The sequence below is a fragment of the Ostrinia nubilalis genome, chromosome 4 (genome assembly GCF_963855985.1).
Source record: "Ostrinia nubilalis chromosome 4, ilOstNubi1.1, whole genome shotgun sequence".
In the NCBI taxonomy this organism is placed as follows: domain Eukaryota; kingdom Metazoa; phylum Arthropoda; class Insecta; order Lepidoptera; family Crambidae; genus Ostrinia; species Ostrinia nubilalis.
The window spans coordinates 16,537,363-16,556,788 of NC_087091.1; the positions used below are offsets into that span (position 1 = coordinate 16,537,363).

The window sequence follows — 19,426 nt, forward strand, 5'->3', positions numbered from 1 at the left end:
CCGCCCCCCCGACCCCTCTTCACATGGGCCGGTCTGGGAGTATGTTTCAGGCGGTAGCCCGCCAGCTTAGGAGCTCGCTCCTCCTCCCCCGGTCTCAACCAAGTCTCATTTATGGCCATAACATCTGGGCTCAAATCCTCCATAGCCGCTAGGAATTCATCATGCCTTGTGCACAGTGACCCAGCATTGAACAGTCCCACCATTAAGTTTTTCAACCCAAGGCCTGTAAAGGTTGTGGAATAATCAAACACCAATAGGTCAATGTAACTGTAGCAATCCCAAAACCAATGCCTCCACTGTACTTATATAGTGACTTACCATAAGTAATAAAAATGTGATTTGTAATAAAATAAAAATTAAATTGATATAACCAATGATTTTTTCCTTTAAATGTTATCCCCATATTAACAGTATTAAATAAAGTGCAAATCGATATAATAAAGCCATAATATAGCAACTTCGTAAGATTCAATAAAACAATTAATGTTGCGTGAATGACCACATTGACATTGTGTACTGTACAGAATATTTGACAAATATGCATAAAATATATGAGCCCTAATTTCACCTTCCAGAAATCTAAAAGTCATAAACCAGGAGCTCCAAATACTCTGGCGAAATCATCAAGGGATCGAAGATGGAAGACCTGCGATCCGTCACTCTTACGAACGAAGACACGCCCTCGTCTCGTCCAAGAGTATCTCCATTGCAGCTTGCGACACTCCTCACGCACCCGGTAGAACAGCTGCCGATTGGAGCGGGTCAGGCGCTCGTTGATGTACACCCGGCCGCCACCCTCGCCCGTAGCGCCGCGACGCACGCGCGCGGCCCGCAGCAGGTCATCGCGCAGTTGACGGCGCGCCAGGCGCACCACCACGCGGCGCGGGCGGGCCCCGCCGGTCTCGGCCGGGGACGCACCCACGCGCTCCGCGAACACGACGTCCCGCTCCTCCAGGGTCACCCCGAGGCGGCCGGCGAGCACGGCGACGTCGTGAAAGACGTTCCCGCCCTTCTCGTCCGGGAGGCCTCCGATCTCCAGGTCCGCGAGGAGCGCGTCCTGGTCGCGGTCGTTGAGCTCCAGCTTGAGCTCGGCGACGGTCCGCTCCAGCGCCGCGACGACTCCCGACCCGGCGCCGGTGCCCGCCTCCGTCTGCACGCGCCCCACCGCCTCCAGCCTCTTCTCGACCTCGTCCAGGCGCTCCGCGTTCGCGTGCCCGACGCCCGTGAGGCAGACCTCGATGGTGTCCATCCGCTTGTCCAGAGCGCTCGTGCGGCTCTCACAGCGGTCTAATCTGCCGGACAGCGCCGACACCTCATCTTTGAGCGCGCCCATCTGCTCCCTCAACGCTTGAAGCTCGGATGTGAAGACCTCCCTGAAGTGCCTGATCTCCAGTGTGAGCGCCTGGATGTCCGACACCTCGACGGTCATATTTAGCGCGGTGTCATTTTGGTCGTCGAGCCCCCGCTCCGGCAAGGTGGTGTCCAGCTGCATGGGGCTGAGATCAGAGGCGCCGCGTCGCTGCGTGACATACTCAGGCGAAATTCGGACCGGCGTGTTAGTGTTGTCGGTCTTGGGCTGCTTGCTTTTACACGAGACGCACCTCCAGTTAGCCCGGTGGTCCCCGGTCAGCGTATTATAGAAGCGCTGCTCCGAAACTCCGGCGCATTCCAGGTCATAAGAGTCCCGGCATAGGCTGCACACCAAGAACCTCCGGTCCTCAATTTTCTTTAAACAGCCACTGCAGTTTTTAATGTTCTTCTTTCCCTTAGGAGACATTTTGCAAGAGAAAAAAAAATAAGTAAAAAAAATAAAAACAAAAAATATTTTGATGTTGAGATTTGAACCCACAGTTCCTGCGTTATAGTTTGCTAGTCCAACGGCTATCCAACCGCGCCACCGTGTCACTTACGCTGTCGGTCCAATTTGACACATATGTAAATAGTGGCGCGAAAGGTCGTTGAGCCGGTCAGCTGTTGAGTTCGATGTACCCGACACAAAACACAAAACAGATGTTTGCACCGATCACTTCACAGCTTTTGGTCCGATCACAATTATAGTTTTACACAGTTATTTCTTAGTTTTTCACGGAGATAATACTTTCACTAATGTGTCTTATTCACTGTATTCAATTAATATGGGTTTCGGAGAATAAAAATGATGTTTTGTATTTTTAAATTGAGTAAATACACGGAGCACGATACGAACGTGACGGCAGCGTCACGTACCCCCCATATTAACTAATTATTTACCTCTCAGTATCTTGAGGCAACGTAACAAAGTACATTCTGTGTTTTTATTATTATTTAGGCAGGTAAATACTGCACAGTATTTAGTACACCATTTTCTTTATTTTCTTCCATCATACACAAGAATACGCGTGCGTGAGTCAATGTTCGCTCGTATGTGAGGCCTTGTTGAATAGTATCCTGTAGGTGGGCCATCGTGCGTGTTTTGTTTTCGATGTAAACTCGCGGAGATGAACAGGCCTGCTAGAAGTTGCAGTTTCGTTTCATCGTGTGTTCTGGGCCTTAAATGCATTGATTGCATTGTACGTACTGTTTTAAATAATACCAAGATCGCGTAATCGCAATATTCTTATAGCCGTTGATGGATGTGTGTCATATAAGACAGCCCTCTACGACATGGGTGTTTAATTTTGCTATGGCTCCGAAAATTTATAATAAAATACCTAATCATATTAAAGAGTGCACTGATATCTCAATCTTTAAACAAAAGCTATTTATATTTTTGGTCAGTAACAGTTTTTATTCAGTACATGAGTTCCTACAATTAAAAATAAAGTTTTTCTACAATTTCTTACTTGACAACCTTGATTCAATCTAATATTGACTCTAATATCCGATTGACTGCCCTGCATTAATTTATTTTAATCTTGCAATTTATTTAAGTGACATTTATGATTTTGACATTTAATTTGCTCATTATTACTTTTCTTTTAACATAATATTATACTTAAAATCTTTAACATTTGTATGCCGACAAGGCTGATCACGGCTTGAACACATATTTTGTTTGTACATCATACTCCTTACCTGTGTATCACAAATAAATTATTTGAATTTGAACGTATTGCACACAGGCCATCCGCAACTTCGCCAAGGGCCTGGAAGCGGCGCTGGCAGCCGGCGGGTCAGACGCGCCGGCGCCGGCGGGCCGAGCGCACGCCGCCGCCGCCGCCGCGCTGGCCGCCGCGCTGCGCCGCTACACGTCGCTCAACCATCTGGCTCAGGCCGCGCGCGCCGTGCTCACCAACCACAACCAGATACAGCAGGTACGGTGATCGCAAATGTGCGGGCCATCCGCAACTTCGCCAAGGGCCTGGAAGCGGCGCTAGCGGCCGGCGGGTCAGACGCGCCGGCGCCGGCGGGCCGAGCGCACGCCGCCGCCGCCGCCGCGCTGGCCGCCGCGCTGCGCCGCTACACGTCGCTCAACCATCTGGCTCAGGCCGCGCGCGCCGTGCTCACCAACCACAACCAGATACAGCAGGTACGGTGATCGCAAGTGTGCAGGCCATCCGCAACTTCGCCAAGGGCCTGGAAGCGGCGCTAGCGGCCGGCAGGTCAGACGCGCTGCGCCGGTACACGTCGCTCAACCATCTGGCGCAGGCCGCGCGCGCCGTGCTCACCAACCACAACCAGATACAGCAGGTACGGTGATCGCAAGTGTGCAGGCCATCCGCAACTTCGCCAAGGGCCTGGAAGCGGCGCTAGCGGCCGGCAGGTCAGACGCGCTGCGCCGGTACACGTCGCTCAACCATCTGGCGCAGGCCGCGCGCGCCGTGCTCACCAACCACAACCAGATACAGCAGGTACGGTGATCGCAAGTGTGCAGGCCATCCGCAACTTCGCCAAGGGCCTGGAAGCGGCGCTAGCGGCCGGCAGGTCAGACGCGCTGCGCCGGTACACGTCGCTCAACCATCTGGCGCAGGCCGCGCGCGCCGTGCTCACCAACCACAACCAGATACAGCAGGTACGGTGATCGCAAAGGTTCAAGCCGTTCAGTCCTATTTTAAGACTTGCCGTTTCATTGCGACAGCTAAAAGGCTAAGTAGTTTTTACGCTTTCGAGACTTGTTCTATTTAGGACTTTTTCTGGCTAACGAAACTTGAAACCTCGGAGCTATAAGTTAATTCATATTTATCAACTGGGATGGCAATAAAATTGTCATTCATTGAGGGCCAGTGCCCGACAGTTCTATTTTCAGTTTTCTGCGAGTTGCATAGCGATACGGTATACACCACTAAATTTTTATCACCGAAAAAAAAAATTCTAGGTAATGAGTTATTGATACTGATCCCATTTGTGCAAAAAAAGAAGTTAAATAAAGTGACTCAAAATTTCCTTCTAAAATTGGTAATTTATGGACACACGCGTCGCTAGCACTATTTACGTACGATAATGTAACACTTATTAGAATTCAAAATGGTCTAAGTTAGCTAGTATGTAATAATAACACTGGAAGCGTGGTCGAGGCGTGAGCGAGACAGACAGATCGATGCAACGTGCGAGCGCGTACGACTACTCTAGCGAGCAGCGGAGTGACAAAGCTGTGACGCGTAAAATACGGACTAAAGAAAATTTAATAAAAAAATTAACTTTATGAAAAACATTTCTTTTTCTTTTCCTTTAAATATTTCATACGTTTCTACATAACCTGTTAAAATTTTTTCGGTGATAAAAATTTAGTGGTGTATAGATGTACCGCGCTGAGGTGGCGTGCGTATATTACGATTTACCTACAATAAATTTACATATGAAATTTTTCTACGTATACGGGCTGGGCTAACACATCACGTGGGGTGCTCGAGGAAATCCTCATACTGTCCACTAAGAACGCCCTAAATGTTCCTTTATTCTTTGTGAAATATTTTGTTCGTTTATTGGCAGATGCTGGCGGACCTGAACCGCGTGGACTTCCGCGTGGTGCGCGAGCAGGCGGCCTGGGCCTGCTCCCGCGCCAGCGCCGCCGCCGCGCACCGCCTCGAGCAGGACTTCAAGGTACGACACATGTAGTACACTGCCGCGTGGTGCGCGAGCAGGCGGCCTGGGCCTGCTCCCGCGCCAGCGCCGCCGCCGCGCACCGCCTCGAGCAGGACTTCAAGGTACGACACATGTAGTACACTGCCGCGTGGTGCGCGAGCAGGCGGCCTGGGCCTGCTCCCGCGCCAGCGCCGCCGCCGCGCACCGCCTCGAGCAGGACTTCAAGGTACGACACATGTAGTACACTGCCGCGTGGTGCGCGAGCAGGCGGCCTGGGCCTGCTCCCGCGCCAGCGCCGCCGCCGCGCACCGCCTCGAGCAGGACTTCAAGGTACGACACATGTAGTACACTGCCGCGTGGTGCGCGAGCAGGCGGCCTGGGCCTGCTCCCGCGCCAGCGCCGCCGCCGCGCACCGCCTCGAGCAGGACTTCAAGGTACGACACATGTAGTACACTGCCGCGTGGTGCGCGAGCAGGCGGCCTGGGCCTGCTCCCGCGCCAGCGCCGCCGCCGCTCACCGCCTCGAGCAGGACTTCAAGGTACGACACATGTAGTACACTGCCGCGTGGTGCGCGAGCAGGCGGCCTGGGCCTGCTCCCGCGCCAGCGCCGCCGCCGCGCACCGCCTCGAGCAGGACTTCAAGGTACGACACATGTATACAGGGTGTTAGGTAAATGGGTATATGAGCCGACACTAGCCCATGTTAACATGGCCATATAAATGGTATGGTGAAGTCAGAAATTTGATATCATCATTTTAATTTTTGTAATTTTCATACAAAATAAATTTTATAAAATCCGATTTGTATGAAAATTAAAAAAATTAAAATGATGATATCAAATTTCTGACTTCACCATACCATTTATATGGCCATATTAACATGAGCTAGTGTCGGCTTATATACCCATTTACCTAACACCTTGTATACTTCAAAGTACGATACTACTATGTATACTACAGCTCAGGAAGCTACGGAAATCAAGTTTCTGATCCTAAAAAGCCTACAGTGCTCTACGCTACGCGTCCAAAAACGCCTTCAGGGATAGGATGTCGTTCAGGAATATTCGCCACTTGAATTCGCCACCATTTTTTGCAAGTGAGTGACTTCTTGGTGCAGCACCAACACTCTGCTGAAGGTGAGGTCAATCAAATCAGAAATGAGGAGATCGCAGGAACCAAAGTGACCGACGTAGCCCGCAGAATTGCTAAAATCAAGTGACAGTGGGCGGGGCACATAGCTCGCAGAGGTGATGTTCGATGAGTTCTCCCGTTGCGACCACGGGCCGAAAGAAATAGTGTGGGCAGGCCCCGCACTAGGTGGACCGAAGATTTGATTTAGGTGGCGGGGAGTGCTAGAATGCGGTACATGTAAAAAGATTATGAGACATGTAAAGGCTCCTTAAGAGCAAAATATTTGACGAATTTGTAAGTACTATTTATTAGTCTAAACAAAGAATTTTTGACTTTGACTTTGGTCGTGGAAATCCTTGTGGGAGGCCTTTGTCCAGAAGTGGAAAATGTTGGTCTCGAAGCGCTGGTAGGGTAAAAAGATTATGAGACATGTAAAGGCTCCTTAAGAGCAAAATATTTGACGATTTGTAAGTACTATTTATTAGTCTAAACAAATAAAGAAATTTTAACTTTAACTTTGACTTTGGTCGTGGAAATCCTTGTGGGAGGTCTTTATCCAGCAGTGGGCGTCATTTGGCTGAAACGAACGATTTCAAATGCTTGTCTTTCTCACCAGGCGACACTAGGCCGTGGGGCAACCCTGGAACAATGGGCAACCTGGCTGGAGAACTGTGTCAAGAACGCTTTAGCACCGCACGAGCGCCGCGCCGACTACACGGCTCGCGCGCGCCGGCTCCTGTTAGATTGGTCCTTCTACTCCTCGCTCGTCATCCGCGAGCTCACGCTGCGGTGAGTTCGAAGACTTTACGGCCTAGCTTCGACACCCCATCTATAGTCTGGTCTGCGAGCACGTAGAATTTTGTCCAATGACCCCAAGCTACCGATCCTTATCGCTCGCGCGTAATTATGTTGCTGTCGCGCTCGCACACTCACTGCGGGCGCCCGTCGCACAGTCGCGACATCAATATAATTACGCGCGAGCGATAAGGATGGGTAGCTTGGACAAAATTCTACGTGTTCACAGACCGGGCTTTAGTTGATACACTTACGCCCGTATTCACAAACGATTCTTGCTTAAGTGAAGCAGCAAATCGACCGCACAGCGTTAAATAGAGCTCTGTGGTTGGTTCGTGTGTCACCCTGTGCGTCCACGCGCACTGTGAGACCTCATAGTAATGTTTGTGAATACGGGCGTTAATCATATTATCTAGTTAGTGAGGACATTACGTGCTATTCGGCAAAACAAAAATTGTGTAGGTGATGCATGTCGAGTACAATTTTATCAAAGCTAAATTATTTTCGTTAACGTCATTTTGAACTCTAAAACTTCAACCACAGCAACGCGTGTAGATCGCCACCGCCGGCACGATTATAGGGAAATGACAGGTCGCATGAACTGTCATAGGTCGCGCGACCTGTCATTGGCCTTTGATCGCGCCGGCGAAGGCGATCTGCACGCGTTGGTGTGGTTGAAGCTTTAGGTCTATAGCTAAAGCTTATTTAGTGCCTGAGTTATTGGAGCGACTGGTGGGTGATTTGATTTTGTGATGTACTAACGTCAGCGAGACTTCGAGATTTGTATGCCCTGTCTCATTATAATATGTCAATGTCAAAGTTGAAAGTATCGCACGTAATCAATATTATTTAAGGACTCCCGAACTAGCGTATTTCGAGTGTCGTCCAATGAGGGTTTTCGCGATTGAAAAATCTGCCAGATGGCAATACGTAGACGTGAGGTCCAAATGCTGCATGATTGGTTATTTTTGACATGACATTGACAGATATGTCAAAATCTACGTATTCTACGTATCTGGCGGATTTTTCAATCGCGAAAACCCTCATTGTCGTCGAGCCCGCGTACGCGCATTCAGTTACAATCAGTGTGAAAATAAAATAGACGACGCGACGTTAGCGCTGCGTAAGTCCTGCAGATATCTGCGCAAGCGCTCGCGAGACAACTACGTTCAAAAGACGCTAGTTTGTGGGATATCTTATGTAGCGCATTATCAGCCCACGTTACATCACCGCTGGACGTTCAGCCGTAAACTAACGTCGTGCTATCGAACTCTGCCTAACAAAGCGCGTTCTTAGCGCTATAATTCGCGCGCTCGGAACGCGTTCTGTGGCCGCGGGCTGGTGTTCGTTATTGACTCGGACAGCGATCTCGTCGGCAGGTCGGCGGCGTCGTTCGGCTCCTTCCACCTGCTGCGGCTGCTCTACGACGAGTACGTGTCCTACCTCATCGAGCGCCGCGTGGCCGCGCACCAGCGCGCGCCGCCCATCTCAGTCATGCAGCGGCCCATGGTGAGCCACCCTCGACCTTTAGTTAGTTTTGCAGGGCAATCGAATACCGCGCTTAGCCTCATGATTGGGCCATTGTGCGCGATTTGTGGTTTATCTTCCTACTCCAACCACCCCAGATCCCCCCAGAAGGCAGGCCTCCTGTAGCGACGACGGTGATCGAATAAATTGAGCCCGTTGTTCTTCCACGCTACTGCACTCCATGAGCACATGCTGCGGTGTTTCCTCTGCCTCCATGCACTCGAGCCTCGACCTTATGTGCAGGACATTAGGGTTCATAGATAGATAGGGTAGAGACTATGACCGTTGGGGCAGGAAAGTTCTCGAGTGGCGACCACGGGCTGGAAGACGTAGCGTGGGCCTCCTACTAGGTGGACCGACGATCTGGTGAAGGTCGCGGGAAGAGCCTGGATGCGGGCAGCGCAGGACCGTTCATTGTGGAAAACCTTGGGGGAGGCCTTTGTCCAGCAGTGGACGTCATTTGGCTGAAAAAAGAAGAAGAAGAAAGAAATTAGGGTCCATCCGCTGTACGAGCCGTGTCATGCAGCGGCCCATGGTGAGCGACCCTCGACCTTATGTGCAGGACGGTAGGGTCCACGCTGTACGAGACGTGTCATGCAGCGGCCCATGGTGAGCGACCCTCGACCTTATGTGCAGGACATTAGGGTCCATCCGCTGTACGAGCCGTGTCATGCAGCGGCCCATGGTGAGCGAGCCTCGACCTTATGTGCAGGACATTAGGGTCCATCCGCTGTACGAGCCGTGTCATGCAGCGGCCCATGGTGAGCCACACTCGACCTTATGTGCAGGACATTAGGGTCCATCCGCTGGACGAGACGTGTCCTGCCTCATCGAGCGTGGTGAGCGACTCTCGACCTTATGTGCAGGACGGTAGGGTCCACGCTGTACGACACGTGTCCTACCTCATCGAGCGCCGCGTGGCCGCGCACCAGCGCGCGCCGCCCATCTCAGTCATGCAGCGGCCCATGGTGAGCGACCCTCGACCTTATGTGCAGGACATTAGGGTCCATCCGCTGTACGAGCCGTGTCATGCAGCGGCCCATGGTGAGCGACCCTCGACCTTATGTGCAGGACATTAGGGTCCATCCGCTGTACGAGACATGTCATGCAGCGGCCCATGGTGAGCGAGCCTCGACCTTATGTGCAGGACATTAGGGTCCATCCGCTGGACGAGACGTGTCATGCAGCGGCCCATGGTGAGCGAGCCTCGACCTTATGTGCAGGACATTAGGGTTCACGCTGCACGAGCCGTGTCATGCAGCGGCCCATGGTGAGCGAGCCTCGACCTTATGTGCAGGACATTAGGGTCCATCCGCTGTACGAGCCGTGTCATGCAGCGGCCCATGGTGAGCGACCCTCGACCTTATGTGCAGGACATTAGGGTCCATCCGCTGTACGAGACGTGTCATGCAGCGGCCCATGGTGAGCGAGCCTCGACCTTATGTGCAGGACATTAGGGTTCACGCTGCACGAGCCGTGTCATGCAGCGGCCCATGGTGAGCGAGCCTCGACCTTATGTGCAGGACATTAGGGTCCATCCGCTGTACGAGCCGTGTCATGCAGCGGCCCATGGTGAGCGACCCTCGACCTTATGTGCAGGACATTAGGGTCCATCCGCTGTACGAGCCGTGTCATGCAGCGGCCCATGGTGAGCGACCCTCGACCTTATGTGCAGGACATTAGGGTCCATCCGCTGTACGAGCCGTGTCATGCAGCGGCCCATGGTGAGCGACCCTCGACCTTATGTGCAGGACATTAGGGTCCATCCGCTGTACGAGCCGTGTCATGCAGCGGCCCATGGTGAGCGAGCCTCGACCTTATGTGCAGGACATTAGGGTCCATCCGCTGTACGAGCCGTGTCATGCAGCGGCCCATGGTGAGCGACCCTCGACCTTATGTGCAGGACATTAGGGTCCATCCGCTGCACGAGCCGTGTCATGCAGCGGCCCATGGTGAGCGACCCTCGACCTTATGTGCAGGACATTAGGGTCCATCCGCTGTACGAGCCGTGTCATGCAGCGGCCCATGGTGAGCGACCCTCGACCTTATGTGCAGGACATTAGGGTCCATCCGCTGTACGAGCCGTGTCATGCAGCGGCCCATGGTGAGCGAGCCTCGACCTTATGTGCAGGACATTAGGGTCCATCCGCTGTACGAGCCGTGTCATGCAGCGGCCCATGGTGAGCGACCCTCGACCTTATGTGCAGGACATTAGGGTCCATCCGCTGTACGAGCCGTGTCATGCAGCGGCCCATGGTGAGCGACCCTCGACCTTATGTGCAGGACATTAGGGTCCATCCGCTGTACGAGCCGTGTCATGCAGCGGCCCATGGTGAGCGAGCCTCGACCTTATGTGCAGGACATTAGGGTTCACGCTGCACGAGCCGTGTCATGCAGCGGCCCATGGTGAGCGAGCCTCGACCTTATGTGCAGGACATTAGGGTTCACGCTGCACGAGCCGTGTCATGCAGCGGCCCATGGTGAGCGAGCCTCGACCTTATGTGCAAGACGCTAGGGTCCACGCTGTACGAGCCGTGTCATGCAGCGGCCCATGGTGAGCGACCCTCGACCTTATGTGCAGGACATTAGGGTCCATCCGCTGTACGAGACATGTCATGCAGCGGCCCATGGTGAGCGAGCCTCGACCTTATGTGCAGGACATTAGGGTCCATCCGCTGGACGAGACGTGTCATGCAGCGGCCCATGGTGAGCGAGCCTCGACCTTATGTGCAGGACATTAGGGTTCACGCTGCACGAGCCGTGTCATGCAGCGGCCCATGGTGAGCGACCCTCGACCTTATGTGCAGGACATTAGGGTCCATCCGCTGTACGAGCCGTGTCATGCAGCGGCCCATGGTGAGCGACCCTCGACCTTATGTGCAGGACATTAGGGTCCATCCGCTGTACGAGCCGTGTCATGCAGCGGCCCATGGTGAGCGAGCCTCGACCTTATGTGCAGGACATTAGGGTCCATCCGCTGTACGAGCCGTGTCATGCAGCGGCCCATGGTGAGCGACCCTCGACCTTATGTGCAGGACATTAGGGTCCATCCGCTGTACGAGCCGTGTCATGCAGCGGCCCATGGTGAGCGAGCCTCGACCTTATGTGCAGGACATTAGGGTTCACGCTGCACGAGCCGTGTCATGCAGCGGCCCATGGTGAGCGAGCCTCGACCTTATGTGCAAGACGCTAGGGTCCACGCTGTACGAGCCGTGTCATGCAGCGGCCCATGGTGAGCGAGCCTCGACCTTATGTGCAGGACGCTAGGGTGCACCCGCTGTCGAGACGTGTCCTACCTCATCGAGCACAGCGGATGGAAATCGTAAAGATATTTTCGTACGTTCGTTCGTTTCAGCCGAAAGACGTCCATTGCTGGACAAAGGCCTCCCCCAAGGATTTCCACAAAGACCGGCCCTGAAGATATTTTACACTGAAATAATGTAACGTATTTTGTTTTTTGAGATTTTATTGCAAGTCAACAGTAGAAACTAACCAATTTAACAATTCTCAAATACTCCCAGCTAAAGGTAGCCTTTCGAACTAAGCGTCACAGACGCAGCGTCTTTAGCTTTGGTACTAAAGGTAGCCTTTCGAAGCGAGTTAGTGAAGCGGCGTTGGTGGCACAAGGCCAAAGCTAAAGACGCTGCGTCAGTGACGCTTAGTTCGAAAGGCTACCATTATGTACTAAACATTGCCGGTACACTTTATTTCAAACGATACATTGCATTTACATGATTTGCTTGTACTTAAATGTTCAACAAACCTTTACCTACTTTTCTGTCGTACCACAGAATAATAATAAGTACTACGTACAGAAGTTTTACTTCGCGAAGGTATTTAAAAAAATGTATGCTCAATGTCATTAACAATATGGTGTAATTTAGCCTGTCTCAAGAGTCAAGCACCATTTTGTTGACAAACGTCAGTAATCGGCACTGCGCCGAAGCTATAGGGCCGACTTCGGTAAAATGATGTGACGTGAGGTGCCAAACTGCGGAAAATGGCGGAGGAAATACATACATGATTTAGCATGAATTATCATGAATAATATTAACCACTTATTTACCTCTCAGTGTCTTGAGGCAACTTAAAAAAGTAGGTACATTCTGTGTTTTTATTATTATTTAGGCAGTTAAATACTGCACAGTATTTAGTACACCATTTTCTTTATTTTCTTCCATCATACAGTACATTATAACTCAATGCATCATACACAAGAATACGCGTGCGTAAGTCAATGTTCGCTCGTATGTGAGGCCTTGTCGAATAGTATCCTGTAGGTGGGCCATCGTGCGTGTTTTGTTTTCGATGTAAACTCGCGGAGATGAACAGGCCTGGTCGTACTCTCTACCATAGCTACTGACATTGCACCTAAAAGTGTTACGTGCGTTAAGAATATTCCATTCCACTGCCCAGGACGAAGAGGAAGAGATCGTGGAGGAAGCCCCGGAGCCCGAACCCGAGGACGAGCAGGACTGGGACTGGGAGGACGACGACGACGACGACGACGAGCCCGACGCCAAGAAGCTCAAGCTGCCCGGCGAGCTCTAAGCAGGCTGTAGGCTGCAGGGTGACGTGACGCGGTATGTTGTGGAAGGCAATTTTAGCAGAAGAAAAGTCGTTTTAGGGTTGACATTTTTGGTGTCAAATAGGTTTCCTTAAAAAAAGACGGATTTTTTATTATCCGTTTTGACAGAAAAGATTAAAAAAAAATTTATTATTACTTTTTTCTTCCCATTTGGCGAAGTTGAATTTGTCTTATATTCTTTTGGTCTCCATAAAATATCTAATCTAATGAGGGTTTTCGCGATTAAAAAATCCGCCAGATGACGGGACGTGGATGTGGGGTCTGACTGCTGCGTGATTGGTGGATTTTGACATATCTGTCAATGTCATGTCAAAAATAACCAATCATGCAGCATTTGGACCTCGCGTCTACGTATTGCCATCTCGCGGATTTTTCAATCGCGAAAACCCTCATTGAATGGAACCACCAATTTTATTTACTTACATCTCTTGTCGAGTTGTCGCCCTGAGGTTGTGTTAAAAATTACTTCTGAACATACTGCAAGAAACACGTGCAACGTTGCACTGGCGTTGCGTGGAGCGCTAAAGTATTTACCGGAGCAGTTGCAAAATTTATAACATAATAGATTTCGAATGACAATTTACAACAATGTTGATCAGCAACATTACGTCATTATTCCCTATTCACACTAGTCTTGTCACAGCTGGCATTTAATACTTGTGCTCCAAATGGAATAATCTAGTTTGAGAGCACCAATCATGGCAACTGGCTCTGGTAAACACAGTTTGTAAAATATTGTAGTTGAAGTATATTTATGTCGATTATGTAATCTTTGGTGTATTGTTTAAACGCCTTACTTAGATCACGTGACCTACGGAGCACTAATTCTAATAGAAAAAGCTAAATGATATTTTCCACGGCTCCTATTTGGTCAATGACTTTGTGCTCCTGAAAACCACAGGTCAAATGATCTTAGCAAGGCGATAGCATATTCAATATGTGTGTAGTAAGTGACAGCTTGTCTGTCCGTTTCTAGTTTTATAGGTTAAACGGGACGGGTTCCCGATGTAGAAACCATTAGTTCATACGCCTGTCTCTCGTCTTTAACTCGGAACGGTTCGACGAATCAGGGTATACATATAAGGCCCAGAACAGACGGTGAAACGCAACTGCAACGAAACTGCAACTTTCTGATGATTCTGATGAATGAAATGGAACTGAAAGTTTCAAACTGGTCGCGTCATGTGTGGTCTCTCAACGGACGCTATGGCAGAAACTTAGATGCAACTCAAAAGTAACTAGCAGTTGCAGTTACGTTGCAGTTGCGTTTCACCGTCTGTTCTGGGCCTAAGACTTCTTATATAGACGAGCGGCTCATAGCTGACGGCAGTGGAAAAGGCAGCTGTCGCCACCTTACGCTCATGTATAAGAAGCCTTACATCTTTTTAGGGTTAACCAACTATAGAAAATGACTTGACGCGAGTCAGACAAATAAGGCAGAGGCCCACTTTTAACACACTGAATACGAGTATATTAATATTATGTCAATTCAAACTAATTTTATACGTTAGTTTTGCTTAGTGATGGTTTATGCAAGTGGGCCCTAAATGTACTCTATACCTTATAAGTACACTACGTTTCAAATCGAGATAACGATATTGTAAACATATATTATCACTTATTCGTAGATTTGTAGTGATGAAAAAGTAGGGGTTAATTTTAGTCTATAATATTGTAAAAACCACCATCTTCATCATCTTATATCATCATTAGATTAGGTTAGGTACCTAAGTACACTGCTTGTAAAATAGCTTTGCTCACTGTATGTCATTATTAAGGTTTGTTTGCCACCAAAAGCTACAAATATTCAATGCCTCATTTTCTTCGTACGCACACTCGACGAATAGAAGTCTTTACGCAAAGACGTTTAGTTTCGCAATTATTTTTCTAGTCATGCCCACAGAACAGGAATTCGTTAATTTTTATAGGCTTGGTACGATTATGTAGGCTATAAATAATAAGAATTAATATATAAATAAATGTATCGTAGATGTAGTTAACACCTTAAACATGTAGACCCGTTACATATCTCAAAATTAGGCAGCTTATACCATCTTAAATTCTCTTAAAACTGTTGCGAAAGAGATTTAAATAAGAGGATATTTTCATATAATTGTTTTTGAGTATACAAAATCTTCTCAAAAACTAAAATCCATGATTTTTTTAGGTGTTAAAATAAAGTATTATGCATACATAATATAATTCTGTAGTTCTAACTTAATATTCGTCTATTTATGACTTGTGTAAGTGACAAGTCAATAATGTGTGTATAATTTTTTTAAACATTTACGGATGATTCCCAGGTTAAGTATGCCTTATGTATTATGTCCATATTGATAGGGAGGATTGACCATTCCTATTTTTTGTAAATGTTTCTAGAACGTAAGATTTGGTCATAAAGTTGAATTCGGGAAGAATGACGTCGTTTCTCTATTTGATAAATAAACGAACGTCGCAAATTAACTACACAAATAACTGCAGTATCGAAAAGATTCTGAATTATTATTGACCTAGTGTAAATATAACTTCAAACATTTGTTGTTATTGAATTTGGAAAATAATGACCATGTACGTTTGTACGTAATTTATAGATGAACGAAATTGGATGTTATGCTGTAATAAGACAAAGGGGAATGTTGAGGAAACTAAAAAAAACATCAATATTTCTAAGATCATTCATTAAACAATACAGATGGACTTCTAGAATGACATTTACATCGCAAAATTAGCCCTTACTTACTGGTATGTGCTAGGGCCCATATTATTACAATATTGTATACAGGCAGAACATCGTTTTCGGCACTCGACGCTAGCTTACTAGTGTTGTGTAAACCAAAGAACGTTCGAACTCTGTTCTAACGTACCAAAATTTGCTCAGAATATTTCTAAGTAGACTTCGTGGACGGTTTTCGTCGCCCGACAACATCCAATGTACATTCTGTAGGCATGAGGTCTAGTATCTGAAGAGTACTTTAACTCGAACGCTTATTTTGTACATAATTTGGCATATTTCAAACCATAGTCTTGGTTTTCTGTTTGAGTATGCGATCGTTAATACTTTAGTTGATTTTTGTTTTCGCTTGTGTTATTGCTGTTCGCACAAATTCTTCTAAGTGGTTATCTTTACTTAAATATTCCATCAAATATATTTTGTTGCATTTTTAACTCATTATTATGTGTAACTTATCTAATAAGGCCTAAATCAGTGTTTAAATGTTTATGTATTAGGTGGTAAATTTCGTAGTTATTATGTATACTTATTATGTATCTATCCGTATATTTAATGTCTTATAGAGGGCTCATATTTGACGGTTTTCCCGAAACGTTTTTAATTGAGGCGCTCCCTCACCGGGGGCATTCGTGTGTAATGTAACGTTTCAGATTCGAGTCTATAATGTTACATTACACGTGAATGCTCCCGGTGAGGCAGCACCTTTGTGTACAGTCAGCGTCAAATAGTGCGTGACACCCAAGTAGCCAAAAAGTTCGCAACCATTGGAATAAGGCGTTTGATAGTCGTATACCTCGAAATCAAAAAATCCTAGTAGCTTTTCACCTATTCGCATTTCGCCGCGATATCAAAATTTCTGAATAGATTTTTATTCTTGTAGTATAATTTTTGATCGCTAATTACAATTGTCTAAAAAAATCATAGTATGTTTACTTTCCTGCCTGTGTCGGCTTAATAAATAGGCTATTGATAATACATGCTACATCAAAATTTGCTACTGTTGTAAAAATCTGTTAAAAATATATGCTAGTAACAAAATATCCTACCGATATTACACGCTACAACAAAAAACGCTATTACAGTGAAATGCGAATAGGTGAAAAGCTACAAGGATTTTTTGATTTCGAGGTATACGACTAACAAACGTACAAGGTTGTGTTGTCAATTTTATGGCCACTTTGGGTGTAACGAACTATTTGACGCTGACTGTACAAGCGGTGTGACGAGTAGTCGACGTATGCGCACGTGTCAGTATTTTTTATCTATACGGTAGTCTTAGCTCTTGTATCTTGCGGACAAACCGTATTTTTCAACGTAAACGAAGAACGTTTCACAAAAACCGCTATGGTATGGTCTCGCTATTACTCGATACCAAAGTATGTTGCAATTTGGAATTACAATAGTGAATAATTTAATATTGATGTAGTAGCTTCAGACAGGTGCCATAGACAGTTATTTATTTGTCATGGGTTTTAAACACGCTCATCCCGGGTGGGTTTTCAAACATTTGCATTGTTTCATGTATAGTTTGCAAATTTTTTCGTTTTAAACGAATAACTTTAGCTATGCTTTTTTTAGACTTTTTTTTTGAGATCACATTAACTTAGTGCCCACTCGAGAATACTGTAACTTCTTTTTATAGGCTTTTATTTATAGATTCTTATTTCTATTGTTCTTACTGAACGTACGGAACCTATACTATTAAATTATATATTTTTATAATTCTGGTATTAAATAGCAGATAAAAACTGCCTTTGTCGTTGCCTTAAAACACGAAACATACCTCTTATTCATGTTATTTGATGAAAACATCTGGTTGTGTTTCAGAGCAAATAAGTACCTACTCACGGACGTTGTGATTAATTTGGGATAACTAAAGGTAACTTGATGTCCATTGTTATTTAAATAAATTAGTGTAACTTAGTGAAACACGAGTATTTTATCAATTTGACAATAGTTTCGTGCTCACTGACAAAAGCCTTAAAGTTAGTTAACTTCCAAATACATAATATTATTATGTAAATTCATACTTTATGGAAATGTGAAATCCAATGTTGGCTTTTTAGTCCGTGCCTACAAATTAAATAGTTTATTTTTTAAATGTAAAGTACGTAAGATCATCCATCAAATTGCCTTTATTGAGTAGTAATATTATTAAACTTTTACATTATTTTTTGTCAGTTATATTGAAAAGGTTTATTTATATTTTTGCATTGTGTATATTTTTGCGGAATTGCACTAGATGATAAGGTATAAATGTTGTGTAAATTGCGATTGTTGCTCGAGATATTATCTAATAAAAAACCGTTTTATGACTGTCATCAAGTCAACTCGATATAGTGGGGGCAAGCGAACTTCTGGCCAATAGAAACCGAGTTCTTCACAATGTCTACTGCCATCGACTTCAGTCCTTTCACACCGCGTCCCTGGTCATCTAGGCAGGACTTATTGCAGCAGTGTTGAATGCGTCTCGAGCAACATTCGCATGTGGATGTTGGTGTCACAAGACCACAATATATAAATGTAACCACTAGGTGTTAAGTAAGGTATTTATAATGAGTGTCTCCATGTTTACTGGCAAACTGTAGCTCAGGTTGGTCCCCCATCCGTTTTGTTGTTGTAGGAATGTGAACACAGGCAAGGACAATTATCTCTGAACGATCAGATAGTCGTGTATTCTAATCCATCTTGTGAATGACAAAATATGCCTAGATTGGCTTACATGCAATTATTGTCTTAATGCACTAATTCTCGGAGATGAATTGCACCTTAAGAGTAGGCGCACACCGTTGATTTTTCGTCGGCCGATAGTTTAGTCGGGCAGTTGATCAGTATGGGCATGTATGGGAGTGCGCACACTACGCCGAATCGATTTGACAGATTCTTCATACAATTTAAAATCGGGCACAACTATCGGCCAACTAAAAATCAACGGTGTGCGCCTACTCTAAAAGACCAACTGTATACAGCGCTCGTCGCAGTCCGAGCACGTCACAATATCCTATGATTTAAGAGAAGTTACATTTATTTAGTACACTCATTTATTTTCTGTAACAACTAATTTTTTAAGACTTATCTACTAAGGCTTGATTCACGTTGAAAGCGCGGGTGAGAAGTCGAATCGTGTGCAATGGTTCTAGGTTCAAGTGCGGCTCTCATATGGATGCACATTTCCAAAGTACCTACCTAACTAAATAAAGTTCCCACGTTATCTACAAACGCTTATTTAACTCACATTCACCCGAGATTTTAATGTGAATCGCGGTAGAAGATACGTCATGAAAAATTCAAAATTTTGTAGCTACAGTAGTTTTGGTCTGACACATGAGCTTATATACTTTTATACCAATCTAGGTAAGTCTACGATTTGTTCCATTATCAGATGTTTAAATGTAGCAATGAAATGTGTGGACTTCATTCCTGTGTAATGTATGTGTCAGCTACACCCCGGCTATAGTTCCCTAGTCAGCCCTCGCCGGAGTGCAGTCCACACAATGGGGCGGTGTTAGCGCGTAAGGAACGAATGACTGTTGTATAATGGTTCGACCACGACTCGATGTAAGATTTGTATGCAGGGATCGATAGGAAACGATTTAAATGTCTGAAAATAAAGCTAGTCATGTGTTTACATTGTTGTTTTTATTAAAAAACCTA

General features: G+C 46.7%; 1 protein-coding gene and 1 long non-coding RNA gene across 2 annotated transcripts in view; both read left to right on the forward strand.

Annotated features, from left to right (window-relative positions):
* LOC135071399 (transcription factor RFX3) overlaps positions 1–8,579 on the forward strand; it is a 29,528-nt gene extending 20,949 nt beyond the window's left edge. Inside the window, exons 11-14 of the mRNA XM_063965191.1 lie at positions 3,102–3,293; positions 4,909–5,019; positions 6,748–6,920; positions 8,306–8,579. Of these exons, the coding sequence (XP_063821261.1) occupies positions 3,102–3,293; positions 4,909–5,019; positions 6,748–6,920; positions 8,306–8,579 (750 nt within the window). The remainder of the gene's footprint in view (positions 1–3,101; positions 3,294–4,908; positions 5,020–6,747; positions 6,921–8,305) is intronic.
* Positions 8,580–9,344: 765 nt separating this feature from the next.
* On the forward strand, positions 9,345–19,400 carry LOC135071281 (uncharacterized). Its single transcript, XR_010257232.1, has 2 exons — positions 9,345–9,421; positions 12,870–19,400. It is a non-coding gene; the product is annotated as an uncharacterized LOC135071281 (long non-coding RNA).
* Positions 19,401–19,426: the final 26 nt, after the last annotated feature.